The sequence below is a fragment of the Berghia stephanieae genome, chromosome 2 (genome assembly GCF_034508935.2).
Source record: "Berghia stephanieae isolate SIO BIC M18660-M18661 chromosome 2, UCSD_Bste_1.3, whole genome shotgun sequence".
Classification (NCBI taxonomy): Eukaryota; Metazoa; Mollusca; class Gastropoda; order Nudibranchia; family Aeolidiidae; genus Berghia; species Berghia stephanieae.
Window position 1 is genome coordinate 75,090,726 of NC_088361.1, and position 20,000 is coordinate 75,110,725.

Consider the following 20,000-nt stretch of genomic DNA (forward strand, 5'->3'; position numbering starts at 1 on the left):
AGAGAAGGAAAATTGATAAATATTACTGAAACTGTATGTTCCCATTTTTTTTACAAATCTGTGATGAAAGGTCCCCAGCAAAAGCTTTGGTCTAGAAAGGCCTTTCATCTTTTTCACAAACTTGTAAAGAGGTTTGCCTGAAAAATAAGTTCAGTCTAAAAATTCATTGAACCAATTTTCTCTGCTCTAAGGCTGCATCAGATCATTTTCAAAAGAAATAAAGGGAAAAAAATCCATTCAGAATCAAAGGAAAGTCGTGTGATTTTTCATAAATTGAAATTTTATACCAACTTGACCATGCAAGTTGAAACCATGTGAATTGATACTGTTAGGTTCTGCTTTTACAGTATCAATTCATGTTAAAAGCCGTATGTTGCTCTTCCACTCATTTCACTTCTTCAGTCTAATTCCTGTGCACAGTCTCTATAACACATATAAGATTTGGATTCTGTGGTTTTAAAAAAAATTAAAATGTTGTTTTTACTAATAGAAAGTAATTTTTCATATATTATTTTTTTAAAATTACATTTAGTCAAAAATGTACAACTTTGGTAGATTATATTATATGTTCAATATCAACAGCATTACAAATTTTACCAATATTACAAATCAGATACATAAAAGATTCATCAGCCCTCCTATCTTATTGATATCAACATTAAAGGAAATAATAGAATAAATAAATCTTTAGCATAGGATATATACAAGAACAAAAGATATTATTGCATATTTCGTGATATTCAAAACCAATAAAACAGTTTTTTGGCATATTCTTTCTTGACTTCCCTTTGTAAAATTGCCTGACTAGCCATTGGACATCTGAATCTTTTGTATAAAGAAACAGGATCCAATACCAGTGACATGGAGAGATAACTGCAAAAAATACATAAAATGGTTTTTTTTAAATATAATAATGGTTTTAACTTGTATTAGACACTATAATAAGAAAAAAGAGAAGTGTAGAATATATAGATATTCAAAACTACAGCAAGCTGCCTTTAAAATAAGGAAACACTTGAAGCAAAATAAGGTTCTGTTTTCTTTGCTCAATCGCCATCTAGACTCATGACTGTCAATTTAGCTGAGAGATTTTATAAAGAATATAGAATATGGAAGGAGAAAAAAAATCCAATATATCATAACATAGAAGGGTCCATAGTATGTCGTATGAGAAACAGTAACAATCGGAAGCTATTTTGGTAATATTGAAGGATAATAATAATAATAATAATAATAATAATAATAATAATAATAATAATAATAATAATAATAATAATAATAATAATAATAATAATAATAATAATAATAATAATAATAATTTTTTAAAAAAAATTACCACATAAGTCAAAATAGCTTGGAAGAATAAGTGTAAAAGTTTGTCACCTTTCACATATCAAAGATGCGATATAGGGTTGAGTAGGACACCTTTTTTTTAAATCTCCATCTCTGCCATTCCTTCTCCCGGCCCTTACATATCCCTTCTTGTGGAGAACATTGTGCTTCTTTGAGTCAATAAAAAAAATTATACGGCGCACAACTCTACTGAAAGATTTGAAAATTAGAAATGTATTTTTACAGATAGATAAACAGATAACTTGATTTCCTTTTATAGTTTAAAATATAGTTTTTTTTATAGTTTTATAGTTTTATAGTTTACAGTTCGAAAGTTCGTTGAGTCAAACAGATATCATAAAATATGTACCGACGACACTAACACTCTCAAAAACAACCAATTTCGACACTTTTAAAAGTTGTCAGTTTGGCGTTTTTATGCAAATCGTTGCATTCGAAATAATATATTCGAAATCTCTATAAATGTTGCTGCTCGAAGCTCGAAGAAATAAATAATAATGTGAAATTGAATGTAAGCTTCAATTTAATTACAATTATCAACAAAACAGTATGAATGAAACACCACAGTTGAATGAAATAATGTGGTAGTGGCGTAGTTAAGATGAAAAAAACAAAACATTGATGGGCAGGAAATTAGTATGCTCCTTTGTAAGGAAGCACGAATTAAAATAGAATACTAGATATTTCTAAAAGGTGCGCAATAAATTAAGTGAAAGGAGGGGAGGCGGGGAGGAACTGTGTAATGCAGTTTAGAAAGTGAAATATAAAAACGTGTATACTGTTGTTGGAAAATAAATACAATGGAATTGAAAATCCTTTCTTTAAAAAATATAGCCTTATGGAGAACATTGTGCCATTTGAGTCAATAAAAAAATTAATTTATAGTCAGTTCGAAAGTTCGTTGAGTCAAACTGTTATCATAAAATATGTACCGACGACACTAACACTCTCAAAACAATCAGTTTCGACACTGTAAAAAGTTGTCAGTTTGGCGTATTTACATAAATCGTTGCATTCGAAATAATGTATTCACTTAATTACTTTAAGGATTTCAGATCTTCACTAAGTTTTCAACAGTTTTCATCTATTTATGACATCATGTATTATTATTGCCCCTTTGAGGCTTTCAATGTGATGGTTTCGGGTTGATAATACCCAGGTTTAACTTCTTTGGTAACAAATTTTTAAAAAATAATAATCTAAAAAATCGAAATTTAAAAACAGAAAATAAAAGTTGCATTGAAGGTAAAATAAGCTTCTAGAAAGACCTTATTATATTTTATGAACAGTCAGATGGCTCCGTAGCGCAGTGGATAAGCTGTCAGACTCTAACCTTGAAAGTACTTGGTTCAATCCCATTGTGGACATTTTTTTTTAAAAGTTAACTTTATTGAGAAAGACATCATTTTTGTTGTTATAGTTACTGGACATATATTTAAACCTTTAATGAATCTATTATTATTATTATTATTATTATTATTATTATTATTATTATTATTATTATTATTATTATTATTATTATTATTATTATTATTATTATTATTATTATTATTATATTATTATTATCATCATCATCATCATTATTATTATTATTATTATTATTATTATTATTATTATTATTATTATTATTATTATTATTATTATTATTATTATTATTATTATTATTATTTATTATATATATATTTTTTTTAAAACAACATCGGTACCATTCAATGTGCTATCGACGTGCATTTATATGTAAACGTCGATTTTTATCATTTTATAATATTTTATCATTATCATCAGTGTATTCATTTACCGCGTCTTTGTCATTTTATTGGTATTTTTTTTCTTTTTTTTCTTCTTCTTTTTTTTTTTTTTTGTTGTTGTTGTTGTTGGTGTTTTTCAAAAACTTCCTGTCCCATCATTGTTTATGTCTATTTACCTTATCTACGCCATTCACACTACACATCTCACACTCGTCCTTAGTGTCTTATTCGTCGTGTTTTGTTGATAAAGGGGAAATCAGAAACGTCCACAGTATGTCTTCGTCTATTACATTGAAGCTTACAATTCAATATTTATCGTTATTTTTTTCCTTCGAGCTTCAAGCAGCAACATTTTCATTAATCAACAAGTATGGCCAACAGAGGTGCATAAAAACGGTGCATTTTTGTACATAAAAACGCTACCAAACATGATCACCAGAGTACTGTACTTTAAGGTTCGTTCTCGATCCCAGGATCGTCATTCAACTCTGCTCACGTCTGCTACTTCAGGTTTATTTTCGCAGTTGTTTTTCTTACCACAACCTGTTTTCACACACGGAAAACTGTATGTTGCTGTGTCACTGGTCAGAGGCTTACACTTCATGTTGGACCACACAGAAAAATCACCAGAGGATGTACCAAGTTACACAGACAACGTTGTTTACCAATCTGCCCTCATTAAATGATGGTGGGTACAATATCGAACGAAAATAGTTCTTTCCCCGCGAAATTGAGGGCTTTTTGCTAGTACGACAAAAAGCCTTATGTGGTAAGAAAAAAAGTATAATACAAGATCGGTAGCAGGGATAACCGTGTCTTGTTTATTTTCCAGTTATAAACACGTATTTAGATACCTAAAGGTTATTCCGAACTCGGAACATATTATTATCAGGAGAGGACGAGAGTCAATAATACTATGACAAAGCTTGACTTTTCCCAGTTGAAATTGGTGAAAGCTACGCACTACGAAAGATGTTTTTGTTTTTTGTTTTTTTTTTTTTTTGTTTTTGTGTTTTCTTCTTTTCGTTGACATTTCAACTACTTGGGGGTTTCTGCTTTTTGTCTTTTTTTCCTTGTTTTGTTTTGTTTTCGGTTAAATTATGATTGACACACGGTCTAGATTAGAACTGTTACCCATAAAATGACAATTTAAAAAAAATCATTAACTATTTTAACGAGAAGTGTGTTCTCTCAAAAAGAATCAATCAGTGCATGAGCGTGAAGTAGACATGAAGTGAAGGAAACATCAACCAAGTGAGAATCGGCAATGTTTAAGGAGCGAGGTCCCTCCCGCCATCTTGCTTTGTTTACACAGCGATTGAGTTGTCACATTGGCTGTTCTTGATAAATAGAAACATTCCAATTGTGTTATTCTTCAAGAGAAAGGTTTATATATTTTTTTTGAAACACTACTGTGTGGAAATTAAGCAGGAAGCGCGCTCTTCCAGACCGATAACGTCATTTTCCAATCTTCGTATTGATCCCGACTCAATCTATGTAGTTGCCATTTTTTAAACACTCGTTTAACCTTGCCACGCATGGCATTGAGTACTGAATAATACAATTCTCCCGAGACAAAACATCGCCCAGCCTATCTAATCTTTAGGGGACGATACTCTTTTCTTTTGTAATCGTGGACGTTGCCTTCCCCATTGCGGGAATAAATTGTATTGAGACATCCACCAACACAGCGATTTTGGCCAATCATATTCTCGTGATGTCAACATTGGAAACCGAGACCTAAGTACAAAATATTCACTTTTTTAACCACGAGAATAGTGGAAAAATTAAATACTTTTTAAAAAATCCCTGCGAAACTGGAAAAGAGATGAATAAGTGTGACCTTATCTGCTATTGCGTCGTGGTTAACTAGGTTTTTTAAATACGGTGTCTGTTTAAATCATTTAATCTAAGCTGCATTGAAATGCGTTGAAAGGAACGATCGTGATTTCACGATCTGACGGAATGTAACGATCAGCTGCTTGAAGTTTGGAAAAGTAAAAAAGGTGTAGCAAGATGATAAATAAATGCGCCGATTGAGTTGACAAAGACAACCTATAAGAATGTTTCGGGGTTCCCTCTTGTCAAAAGCGTGGATGGTGAATTGGTTATAAAATACTTAGGATACATGTGATGTAATCGAAATAACTGATAACACGTCTCATTAACTTTGTATATAGCGGAGTTTCACTGAATATGCACAATATAACGCTTAACACGTAGAATGGCCTGTAAAGCGCTATTACAATTTCTAGTCGACTGAGAAAACGCTGTTACTAACCAAAAACACAAAAGAATATGTGAATAAGGAGTCCTTCTAAAGAGAATCAACTTTACACAGAGGGAGTCGAGCCTTTGCCTAACATGCCGAGTGTCATCCCACTAGACCAGAAAGCCACACAACTACACAACACAGTGACGGAACGGATGAACACTGCAAAAGTCGTAATTTAAATCATGAGTTGGATTTAAATTCAAATGTCCAGGTCTGTAATATCCCTGATTGATGCGGAAGGTCGGATATGTGACCATCGCCTCAGAACGGTATTATGTCGGGTGATTGAGTAGCCGAAAAGTGAATTTATAGCCAAAATGATTAGGTTTGGGTTAAATTAGTGCTCTGTTTTGGAGAAAAAATATAGTTTACTGAATAGCATATTTCAAATTATTTTTAATGCATTTTTCGCCATCTGGTTGCCTCCGACATAATACTAATTTGGAACAGTTGATCACATTTTGAGTTGTTATGTCTTTGAATCATCAGCTTGAATAACTTATTTTTGTCGTGATATCGTCGAAGCATGATTAAGTCCTCGCCATAATAATTATTGATAAACATTGTTTTGATGCTTAAATGATTTAGGAACATGATGTTTCAATTCGTGGATCCTGTTACCACAAACGAAATTTGTACAAAATCATGTCCACCCATATTTGATTGGCTAGATGAATCTGCTATATTTAGCGGAAAGCAGGCAAAACTATAATGGGGTACTCTGAAAGCGCGTAAATTCTGTGTAGCAGCCCCTTTAGGTACGTTGCAGACCATTCTCTTTCATGTTAATATGTTTTCAGGCATATTCTGTGTTTGTGTTTATCATTGACGTGTTCTATCTTAGATATTTAAGAAATGCCATTATCTGTCCTTTATGTGCTCGGTTCATTTTTACGAAGCTGATATTGCCAATGTTTCAATTCCGTCCTTTCGCCTTGTATGACCAAAATCTCGTTTGCATACTCCTGGTTGTATCCAATAGTTCTTGTTCTTTTACTAGGCGATTTAATATTTCTTAATCACTTACTAATGCAGTCCAAGGTGTTTTCAACAGTCTTCTGTTCACTCATATTCCAATGCTTCAAGTCGTTTTTTTTCCGAGTCTGCGTCTGTAATCCACGTTTAATGACAATATATTTCTATTCTATGTCTGATTTTGTTTCGTTCGGAATTTTATAGACATATGCATTTTTGAATTCGTAATGGCAGGCATTACATTGTGGAATGTTTGTTTTGCAATCGCTACATTTTGTATGATTTCTGTTGTATCTTTGCAATCATTAAAGATGTTTGAAGCCAATTGAACCTTTTAACTTCTTTGATGTCTTCTCCTTTGCTTGTCAAATTGAAGGCATTTCATTATTTTCTTTGACTACTACTATACATTCCGTATTTTTCATTTCACTTTTAATCCTTTCTTTTCAGTTATATTGACTAGTTTGTCCACCATTTTCTATAAACTGTCCGGTGTGAAAGCGTACAGAGTCGTCTTCATTTTGTTAACACAAATTTCATATGTTATGTAAACACCACCAATGTCTATGCCTTTTATGTCTTCAATTTCTCTTTTACAAAGCCCAACTCGTGATTTCCTATTTATTGATATATATTCCTCAGCATTGTTTTCATCATAATTTGTAGCATAAGTTTATGATTTAGCTCATAATGCATATTGTTTTGTGTTTTGTTCGAAATCGGCTGTCCTTGTTTTATGTCTAGTCCAAAATCTCCAAATGCATTTATTAACATTCCGATAGCTACAGATGTTAACTTGTCAGACAGTTTTTCTTCTTTCCATCGCTTTGCAAACATTCTTTATATTTGAAAACTTTTCTATCACACTCCTCATCTCTATTTGTATGGTATGCCACTTCTTTTATCATCTGAATATAAATGTTCGATATACGCAGCACATCGCTTAAATGTCTTCACTATTCATTATTAAATTACCATTCAAGACTTTCACTCAGTCACTTTGTGATCTTGCAAATTGTTAATTGTCTCGTGAAATATTTGAGAGTCATTTCTTTTCTCTGGTCGTCGACATGTTGACATTGTGTAACATTTATATGGTTCTTTGGTGGATGTGCATTCTATCTTAATACGATTGTCGGCTTATTTGTATTCTGTGGAATTATCTTTTGGAATTTTGCCACGTTTGTCCATCATTTTTAATGTTTCTGGTTCCATCTAATTGTTCTTTTTCTCGTGTTTTCGGGAATGGATTGATGCCTTTTAATGGTTCTGTAATGCATACTTCACTAAATTTTCAATTTTTTTCTGTTTCTATAATATTTTCATAATTTTTTAAAATCAATTATTCGTTTTTGTCTGCTGTTCAGGATGCACTTAAAGGGCCGATTGTCACTACCTATTTTAGCAGATGGTATTGTATTTCTCAAAATTCCTAAAACGTTGTAGGACGAGTTTAAAGCATGTTCAATCTCGCTGCTTTATGTTTCTTGAAGATATTGCCAAGTCTATCAGTTTTTCTTTGATTTTGGGTAATTGTTGAACCCCATGTTTGCAATTGTGAATTTTTCGCTTCGACACCAGTCAACTAACAATTCACTTCTTTCGTAAAAGACTTCGAAATTCGCTTCATTTGATAAATATTTGAAAAAGTATGTCTGGCATTTTTTCTTACACAACTTTTAAGATCAGTCAGAGAAAAGAAAAGAAAACAAACCAGTATACAACAAAACGAAAAAGGCCCGTCATTTTTAACAATATTTTTCATCAGTTAGTCTAACAAGGGACATTACCAATTATAGACAAAGAAATGTATACCATGAATAATAACTCTGTGCTAAAAGCAAGGTTTGCGGTTGCAAAACTATTTTCTCATATATTAAGTTGCCATTGAGGTATTATGAGTTAAGTATTGTAAGGATCCGTCACATAACCTCAACTGGTTCATAAAATTCGTAATAGTGTGATGGGAGCTTGCCCATTTATCGTCTTGCAATCTCGTATGCTTTCGGCCTTTTATTTGAATATTGATATAAACTGCAACAAACAAGATGGCAAAAGGGGAAATTGCAGAATACCCAAGCGTACCATTCAAAGTTTTCTATGGATGACAAGAGACGGCATATGAAAGCAGACAAAGGATGATAGATGAATATACACCAGACAAATAATCGTGAATAGAGAGGGAGGGAATACGGATGCCCTGTTTAGAGATCGGCTTAGAAATGGATAATATGATTTGAAGTTTGAGTAGTAAATTTACGTAAATCATCATCATTGGAAAAGATAGATCTAGTTGTTATTGACAAAATAAGGATTTCAATAGCCCTAATACCAGAGAATTCGCCTTACAAAGATAAATGTTGGCTCCATAGGTGACTTTACCCGTTGGCATGTGAAATCGTTGAGTTGCACATAAAGGTGTGCATGTTTATAACCTAATCTTTACAATCAAATCCAAATGCCTTTAGATGTTATCAATAGTCATATTTTTAGTACAAAAGAAATAGATTCACGTCAATGATAACATTTTGATAAATGGACATTACGGGAATGCACTGCTCACCGATTGGGTTCCTTGGTAGTGTCCAACACACTGAACACTATCATGATGACAGCTATAGACCGTTCCACGTGTGCGCACGCGTTGACGTGGATATCTTCACAACCGTCTGGTGGATTTTAATGATAATTCACCGATTGTGCGTTGCTGTGCATTGACCAATCGGAATATTCCCTGTATTTCTATCCCTTTTGTACAGACTGAAATATTTTCGGCATCATACAAACAAACACCCCTTACCCCACTGAGTATGATTTATTACAATAGTACGAGGCCCGGGTAATATAAACAATACACAGTGCATATATCTTTGAAAATTACAATTATCGCATAATTTTCGAAACTAGTCTAATAAACATTTCAAGCATTTTATTTTTGAGTTGATAATTTTAAAAATGTTGTTTTTTGGTTGTGTTTTTCTCTTCCCGTCACCAACCGATGGCCATGAACCAACGCTCGTGTGAACTTTACAATTGTAAGACGAATAAGAAGTAATAATGTTGAATAACCAGCTTATTCTTTTAAAAAAATGAATTAAGTAGACAGATGTGTTTTTGAGTTTTTTATTTTTTGAATTCCTTTTTTTTCCTTCTTCACGTTTTGTATGGCATGTCGCGTGCAACTTGCTTCGCTTCCACTGTGATTATATATACAGACCCGTCTGAGTGTAATGAACAATGAAAATACCCAAACTTGCTGTGGTAAATCAACCGTGATTGTACAGAGACGCTTTTTAAAAGAAAAGTAATACCAAAATGATTGTAATCCACATAAAAATATAAAAAGAAATAAGTAATGTAAATAAAATAACAATAAAAAGTTGTTGTTTTTTAAATATCCAAACAACAAATAAGTGGAGGCATAGGTATGTCTCCATAGAATACGTCGTCATCCATGTGGATTGCGTGGCAGAATGTTTAAGACTTCTTGTCTCAGAAGGCTTGACATCGGCGCTGCGGGTTCGATTCCCGACTACGCCACTCTTTATTTTATTATATTATCATTATTTGTTTGGGTTTTCCTTTATTTGATTTTGTTGGGTTTTTTTCATACTCTCTCTCTCTCTCTCTCTCTCTCTCTCTCTCTCTCTTTCTCTCTCTCTCTCTCTCTCTCTCTCCCTCTCTTAATTACTTTCTAAAAAATGTTGCAAATTGTAATAGTCATCCCCACCCCGATCTTTTTTAATTTTTAACATTTTTGTAAACAACTTTTTAAAGCTCGCTCAGAAACAGGAAAGGAATATCTCCCTCAGAAACAGAACAAATAATCAGAGGCAACAAAAAGTAAAAACGAATTAAATTGATAGATAAATATGAATAAATAAATGAATATAAATAGATATAAATGAATAAATAAATAGATAAATAAACAAATAAATATTAAATATATTTTATAAATATAAATAAATAAATAAATCTCGCTCATTAGACGTCTAGACTATAATTTATGTTTTGATCAGAAAATTATATCCTACATTTGAACAATACCAAAGGACATTTACTTAAAACAACTGTTTTTTCATTGCATTCTATTTCAGGATGAGAAAAACCAAGTGCTGATAACGAATGTCTGGCTTGATCATGTAAGTAGCACTATTTGGAAAGGTATTTCGTTCACACCTTTCCTCAACATATTCTCCTAACCGACGTTGTAGAGGAGACATAAGATATGATTTTAGCAGTAAGGGTTTTCAGCTTTCCTCATTAAGTGTTGGGCTGTCCGTCATTGTCCATTCATTTACATTTTCCATCCAAAGATTTGGTTGCCATCCTCTCCTTCTGTCCCCCTTCAATGTCCCTTGCACAATGGTTTTCGTCAATGTCTACTGACGAGAACCTTGGCAAAACAAGATAATTTTGTTTTTGAGCTCTAGACAGGAGGGATTTCTCTGGTCCTGTTAGAGTAGACACCTCTTCAGCAAACCTCTCCATTCGATATATGGTCTTTTCAGTGAATGGATAAAATGCGCCTATAGCATTTTGCTAGATAAGATAAATAGCAAACATTTAAAGACAGATTGATGGGACTAAAGAATCTGCTCATTTATTCGTAGAGTTACATTTATTTATTATTCTACTAAATGCATGTAAAAAACATAATTTCAACAGATATTTTATTTTTTTAAAATTTAAAAACTTGGTTAATGTTGGGATCTTTTATTTATCGCCCGCAAAAATATACCTTTTTTCAAGATTGATTGGTTTGCTTATCATGTTTTGATGGTAACACGATTTTGAGAGAACAAGACCCGAGTGTGAGATAGAGATAGATAGATAGATAGAGAAAGAGAGAGAGAGAGAGACACACACACACACACAGAGAGAGAGAGAGAGAGAGAGAGAGAGAGAGATAAGACTTGGCTATTAGATATTTTATGATGCTCATCTGCCCATTTCTATCCGACCGACACATCTTTTTGCCTGGTTTAATGATCAATGTCTGGGTTCCAAGTTAATTCCATCTAAAATGAGACGGGTTAAGACCATTTATGTGAATAACACTTAAAGCAGAGGATATATATATATATATATATATATATATATATATATATATATATATATATATATATATATATATATATATATATATATACCACTTTTACAAGGTTAACTTTTTCAACTTCATTTATTGGTAAATTCCAAATTTATCTGAATTGATCATGGTTGATGGGAATATGACCATAGTAATGTTTATGACATTGACAAAATATAAACATACGTTTACGTGTCATTTAATATCTAACTTGACTCTAAAATACAACACATAATTCATGAAAAATAATATATCAAATTGTTATGTGACCAAAGTCTATATTTTGTGGCGATCCCTATTGCCGAAAAAAATCAATATTAACAGTTTATATTTATTACAAATATAAAAATAACTTATTAATTTCTTTAAAGATGTCATTCAAATGCATTCAGAATCTTAAAGCCACGAGGTACTATTTATTTTTCACGCTCTGCGAAGAAGCATCAATTACGATGCACCCGATTTATCGGGGATGGGGATACAGATAGTTTTAGAACTGTAGAAAATTCTAAACCTTACGAGAAAACGACAGTTTGGGAAGGTGGAATATACTGGGCACGTACAAAAAAGAATGGCACCCGCTAAGGAAGGTGAAAAATTCTATGAGTGACGGGGAAAAAATAGGAGGGAAAGGCAGATTGACAGATAAAGTGATACATGAAATACAAACTTTTAACAGCAGTGCTATCCGTGCCAATAACCATGACTTGAGTGGTATGCGAAAAGCAATTTGGGCCATGTATTTCCATAAGCAATCCACGGGTGAGAAGCCGTACCATAATCCATGACGGGTTCTAGTAAGTTCCTTTTCCTTCACACGCTGACCTCTCTTATCATTCCGATGACACCCCTGGAACTCCTTACCCACTACTGTTAACTCACGCCACGCTACCATTTCAGTCATACTCCAACAACCACCATTGAGTACAGACGATACAAGTTATATTGCATTTTTTTTCACGTTAATTTGTTTAGTGTTGTGCTGACGAAGGGTTTGTACCCGAAACGTTCATTGTCTGTATTGTTCCCATCCTAAGCCTCTCCATTTTCACTCTTTCGTTAGTATGATAAGTAGAACATTTCAAGCAACAAGCAGAGTTTCTTTTGGAAAACGTCTTATATTTTTGATAACCCGAGCGGAGATCTATAATAATTATTTAGGTATGTATCACCAATCAACCTTTCCACCGGTTATATCATCGTGAGCATTACCCAATGGATACACATAGTCAAATCTCCTGAAATGGATGGTGGATTAGAGTCAGTGTCTCCAATATAATTTCTTTTTACTTTACTGTGTATCAGAAAAAGCAACTAAAGAAAATATATTTGACAAATATTTTGAGGAAAAGTGCTTTACCAAGAATCTTACATGACTAAATCTATCACCAAGAATAGATGTTGGTAGTGACCGTTATATTCCTCTGTCTATAAAGAAAACGAAAAGAAAAACGAGGTCAATGCAGTCTGCAACGTGTGATTGATTTTGTCAAAATTTCACCGGACTGGCAACTTTCTTTTTGATGAATGCAGGACAAAAAGAGCTCTTCAAACACCTGTCTTGCATGCTTGTGATGACAAAGAGGAAAAAGAACTGTATATCACATTTGGCAAGCATCTTTGTAATGGGATTTCGTTGGGACAATCCAACAATGAAGAAGAAGACTCCCACATTGGTCCATATACATATTTGCAAGGCCTTCAAACACAATCATCCAAACTTAAAAAGACGAGATGCCGATGTTTTTGTCATCCTCTTAGTCAATTATTGTTATATCCTTGCAGCAAATCCAACAGCTAATATTTGCATTATATCTTATAAGAAAGTCAAAGAAAGTAGTTATTCTGAAAAGCATAGCCACGAAAAATTGCTAAGACACTTGCAAATTCCGTGTATTGTTTCATGCATTTACGGATTATGTCAGCAAATCTGCTTGTAAGTTTAAAAGGAAGCGGCCATGTTAGTTGTCTTGGTTTAGCCAATGAACATAATATTGAGGATGAACATTTTCATCCACGAAACGGGAGACGTTGACAAAATCCCTTGAACAAATGATGTTCTATATCAGCACTTTGAAAGCAAGTATTTGGCCACAGTCAATAAGTCATTGACCAAATTTACCAAATTCACATAATTAGAATGGAAAGAAGATGATGATAGACTAATTCATGTTTTAATCACGCTGCTTGAAGCCAAATGTGTCTTCCATATTAATAGGATGTTACGCTTTCCTATGCAAATGCACAAAGGCAACATTGGACTACAGCTTGTTTTGTTAAAGTCAATATGCAAATTAGACATCTCTCTTATACGTGATTTGAAATCTTGGCAATTTCTTTCCCTACATGTACATTATTTCTTTTAGAATCATTGTTACCAACCAATAATATCATGGTGTCTGGTAACGAGAAAAGTCTGGTTCTTAAACAACATTAATTGTTTTCAATGTGAAAACGCTATTTGAATAACTCCGTCGAATTTATTATGTTTAATTAGTTATGATTTATATTATTCTGTTTATAAAACTTTTGCTGTCGGGAACATCATGCACATACAATCTCCCCTGAATAGATGGAGTATGTCATTAAAATCTCAGATCTAAGTCTATTACTAGATAACATATTTTTCACCACGAACAAATGTGATGCTCCCAAGAAAAATTAAGAAACAATTGTAGTATGGGTGGATATGGTCAAACCATTTGACAAATAAATATAATCAAGGGAATTCTCAAAATCAATAAAGCAAACATCTCTCACAGAATGTTAGTCTGGGTCATGAACCTCCTGACAAATCCAAAGGCTCGAGTAGGAATGGGATGTAGAAGGACTGATAAGCCGTAATTTACAAATCATTTTAATCTCTTTATTAGCTTCCAATTGTTGTCTACTAATAGTTTGTTTTGCTAACAGTTTTCGAGGTATTTCAAAAGAAGATACTTGCTCCAGTAAAAATCTGAAAAATACAATAACTTTTTTTAATTGAGACAAGATACATAAAGACACATAACCAAAGTTCTTTGGGGGTTTTATTCATGTCCTTAGAGTGCAATAGATTTCCTTTTACGGTTTGAGTTCTATTTTTAGGAACATAGTTCGATGGGCGATAACTCCATTAACCATGTTCCGATTTATTTGCAATTTGGAAATATTGTTATACTCTGTATGAGCTGTTATTTGTTCTTTTTACACTTGTGTTTCCGCCCCTGTCCACACAATACATGTTTGAGGGATTAAACTTTCCGATATTCATTACTGACTCACAGGAAATCATTTTATTATTGTCATGTATTCATATTTAGACAGCGATTTGCAAACATATTATATACCTTCGTAAATTATATGACATATAAGTTGAAAACAAACACCCCGTTATGCAGTAATTAATCTACTGGAGATAAAGATAAAGGGAGTAAATCTAACTCATGAACGGACAACACAAAACAAACGACGTTTCGGCCCTTGGCCTTTATCAAGTGAACACAGAATACATATATATTTATATTAGATTGTCATAATAATATAGGCGAAAATTTGTAAATTTGTTTGAGTGTGTATGTGTGAGTGTGTGTGTGTGTGTTTGTGGGTGTGTGTAATCGAAGAGAGAGAGAGAGAGAGAGAGAGAGAGAGAGAGAGAGAGAAAGAGAGATGAAAAACTATATATATATATTTCAAGAATAAGGTAGGGGGATGGGGTTGGGGGGGGGGGGGGATTGAAGAATACTAGACAGCAATAGTGTTATTAGTGGCCCCCTACCTCCGCTGTTAAGATATTGAAAAGAAAAAAAAGGAGAGAGAGAGAGAGAGAGAGAGAGATACAAAGATAGAGACAGAGAGAGAGAGAGAATGAAAGTGGGAGAACGGGAGTGGAAGGATCCGTTTCAAGGTTATATTTAAAATAGAGGAGAGTGATAAATTAATTTTAAAACGCATATATATAATATATATATATATATATATATATATATATATATATATATATGGGTGTATGTGTGTGTATATATTATAATAATAATAATAATAATAATAATAATAATAATAATAATAATAATAATAATAATAATAATAATAATAATAATGATAATAATAATAATAATAATAATAATAATAATAATAATAATAATAATAATAATAATAATAATAATAATAATAATAATAATTAAAAAACACAAAACAAACTAGGTCTATATTATTCTAAAATAAATAAAGAAAGAAAACCTAGCTTGCAATTCCTCAATGAAACACTTTGATGAAATTGGTTTAAATATTCTTGTCGTCAAGATAAATAATAGAAGTGTTTAGTAACTGTACACTTCGGTGCTAATCAAAATTAAATATAGAAGCAGAGATGCGAATGCTGATTAAAATAGTAAATAAATAATTAGATAAAATGAGGATGATGATGATAATAATAATAATAATAATAATAATAATAATAATAATAATAATAATAATAATAATAATAATAATAATAATAACAATAATAATAATAACAATAACAACAATAAGAAGAAGAAGAAGAAGAAGAAGAAGAAGAAGAAGAAGAAGAAGAACAATAATAATAATAATATTAATAATATCAGTAATAATAATAATGATATAATAATAATAATAATAATAATAATAATAATAATAATAATAATAATAATAATAATATCAGTAATAATAATAATAATAATAATAATAATAATAATAATAATAATAATAATAATAATAATAATAGTAATATCAGTAATAATAATAATAATAATAATAATAATAATAATAATAATAATAATAATAATAATAATAATAATAATAATAATAATAATAATAATAATAATTTACAAATTTTCACCTATATTATTATGACAATCTAATATAAATATATATGTATTCTGTGTTTACTTGATAAAGGCCAAGGGCCGAACGTCGTTTGTTTTGTGTTGTTCGTTCATGAGTCAGATTTACTCCATTTATCTTTATCTCCATTTTATTGACTCATTTAGGCACCTCTATTTATTAATTAATCTACTGTAACGCGCGGAATAAGTGTGTTCACAAACAATGCCAATTACAAATCACACACAAAAGCCATTACATTCCTTTACTCACAATTACACTCTAATATTATCCCTTTCAAATCATAAACATTCATCACCATTACTTCATAAATGTTTCTAATTTTTATGAGGTTAAATAATATTTGCGTGTCTGATAACCGAAGACAATTTTGTTATGGGCTTGAATTAACATTCTTGTAGTGGACAAAATCTTTTGAGAGATACAAGCCAATAATAATTAGGGTTATCAGACCTGCAAATAAGTAGATATAGGTTAAATTTATAAATCATATTATCACATCTCATTTTATACTTCACAAGTTAAAAAGACCTACCAGTTCGATCTGTAATTTTGTTGGAGGCAATAATTGTTGAAAATTCAAATATAAATCTGATTCACAAAATTTTGAGATTATATTTTCCACATCAAAAGGAATGAGCGTTGTTGTTATTGCGGTAAAAAGCGTTGTTTATGTATTTCTTTGTATTTGATGTCCCTAGTTGGTTAACGATGGAATAGGGCCCAAAGTTGGAAGTGGCAGCATTTCCTAACTTCCCCCGCATGACCATATCGAAGAAGAAGCATTCATCAAGAATGTTTTGAATTCATTTCTTGGTTCATGTAGACTCGTAAAATCTGCATTGACTCCATTTGGAAACTACTATAAATATTACATAAACTACTTCTACGCATAACTGAAGCATTTAATAAAAATAGTAATAATTTTCTTTTTAATTCCCTTTATTCATCCCATAGGGGACATTTGTCTTTAGAGTCTATTCCAAGGGAAGACTGGAATAATCCAGGCGTCAGACGCAGTGCAGCGCCGCAAATTGAGTAAAGGCGAGGTGACTTGCTCAATATCACACAGCAAAGCGGCGGCGGGCGATCGAAATCGGTATCTTTCGAGTACAAAGCAAAGCGTGGCCTTCGTAAAGTTATGGCCTGACACTGACCAAAAAAGGACGTCAAAATGCCAGTCTTTTGCCAAAAAATAAAACAAATCGTGAGTTGAATTCAATAGTTCATCCAATGAAATGACTTGTTTTCATGAACTCTACTAACGACAACTCACTAGGCGGTGCAAAAACCAAATAATGACGTCAAACTGCCAGATCTTTTGGATTTCAGTGTCAGGCAATAACATAACGATGGCTACGAGCAAAGACCGTGCCGCTGAGCCACGCTGTCCCCGAATACTACTACTACTACCACCACTACTACTACTACTTCTACTACTACCACTACTACTACTACTACTACTACTACTTCTACTACCAATTCGTCCAGCGAGTTCCTCACTACAAATACATTGGTGTAACGATTGATGACAGGCTCAAGTGGGATGAACACTTGAAAATAATTAAGCATAAGATGTGGAGACGTACTTATTATTTTATCAAAACGTTCTCAGTTTAGAATAGATAAAACCCTCTGCACATTGTTTATAAAGCAGTAATCGAAAGTGTCTTGTCATTTTGTATAACACCCAGGGGAGGGAATTGCTTAGCAGTGGAAAGGAAATAATAAATTCAAATATTTAAAAATCCATTAAATACTATATAAATGATGTTGACAATGTAGATCTTTTATACGAGAAAGTTTGTATTAGTAAAATAATTAAAATGTTAAATGATCAGAGTGATCCACTACGACCATCAGTTATTATGTCAGAAAGGAGTGGTCGCCCTTTCTCTATTTCAACAATAACAGAGAGACACAGAAAATATTTTCCGCCGTCCAGTATTAGGCTTTATAACAACAAGCAATAATCATTTCATATACTTATTTCATTTTTTACTTCCAAATAATGTAAATATTAATTTATAAATTTATTTCTTTGCAATCTTTTCAATTTTCAATTTACTATTATACAGTGTTGAAATTATTCATATAAAGCGCAGCTCTGGTTGTGGAACCGCTCCTTGTTTATATATACATCATATTTCCATTATCTTTTTCTCTTATTGTGTAAATTATAACACATCTGTAGAAAAAATTCTTTTTGGGATGCAATAAAGTATTACTACTACTACTACTACTACTACTACTACTACTACTACTACTACTACTACTACTACTACTACTACTACTACTACTACTACTACTACTACGACTATAACTACTACTACTACCACCACCACCACTACTACTAGTACCACTACTACTACTACTACTACTACTACTACTACTACTACTACTACTACTACTACTATTACCCCTACTTCAACTACTACTATTAGTAATAGTAGTAGTAGTTGTTGTAGTTGTAGTAGTAGTAGTAGTAGTGGTAGTAGTAGTAGTAGTAGTAGTAGCAGTAGTAGTCGTAGTAGTAGTAGTAGTAGTAGTAGTAGTAGTAGTAGTAGTAGTAGTAGTAGTAGTAATAGTAGCAGTAGTAGTAGTAGTAGTAGTAGTAGTAGTAGTAGTAGTAGTAGTAGTAGTAGTAGTAGTAGTAGTAGTAGTAGTAGTAGTAGTAGTAGTAGTAGTAGTAGTAGTAGTAGTTGTTGTTGTTGTTGTTTTTGTTGTTGTTGTTGTAACAGCAGTAGCAACGCACGTTTCAGTTCTTATTCACGTTGAAAATTTTAACACTCCGCCTGCCCTTCTGTGAGTGACCAATTTGTCTCGTCATAACGGCCTTGGAATGTAATCTTCTCAAAATATTGCCTTGAGTGCGAGTTTCTCATGAATACAGCGACGATCGATACGTAGTCTAATGCCAACTTCTTCAACACAAATAATATTACCTCGGTCTGTAAATCATTATTTCTAAATATACGAATAATAATGTTGACATTTGCACCGCATGATAAAAATAAGTATGGTCGTATCAACGGCCATCTTGGAGAATGAATAAACGAATTATTGTAAAATTCTTTGTATATATTATATTGTGTGCATTGATTACGACAACAGACTTCCGTGATTGCGAATTAGAAGTTGCCTTTAACAGATTGAAACACTTTTACCTAATAAAATGATGTTTAGAAAATGTTAGCGAAAATAAATTGAAAATCTGGACATGCACGCAATCAATCGATATGATAAAGGATTGAGGGAATGACTCAGTGACACGTGATCGATGGATCTATCGTCACGCTATCAACAATGTATGTTCTTTCTTACATGATACAATCATAATAAAATAACAAAGCCAGTTGTATTCATGTTCTCAAAAAAAATTTTTTTTTTTGTCGAGCCTTATAACAAATGCGAATTTTATTTCTTTTTTATCGACACCTATAGTATGAGCCCCTCGTTATTCAGTTAACATACAATTGTTACATCTTTGAAAACCACGTATGTTTTTTTAAACTAGTCAAATTAACATTCTAATGGTTTTATTTTTACTCAAAAGTTGAGTGAACGGCCGATCCATAGCCGACTTAAGTACTTGCCTATCACCTTAATCAATCGGCAGAACATATCTGAAACTGAATCTTCCTTTAATCCCCACCTTCACTCATGAAGATTTTGGCATGAACAATCACATAGGTGAAATTTCAGCAGTGATCTA

The 20,000-nt window shown here is 32.3% G+C and overlaps 1 protein-coding gene across 1 annotated transcript in view; it reads left to right on the plus strand.

Moving 5' to 3' along the window:
• The window catches only part of LOC144965536 (acetylcholine receptor subunit alpha-type acr-16-like), a 259,447-nt gene that overhangs the window by 86,368 nt on the left and 153,079 nt on the right, over positions 1-20,000 (plus strand). Inside the window, exon 4 of the mRNA XM_078900953.1 lies at positions 10,449-10,493. Within this exon, the coding sequence (XP_078757079.1) occupies positions 10,449-10,493 (45 nt within the window). The remainder of the gene's footprint in view (positions 1-10,448; positions 10,494-20,000) is intronic.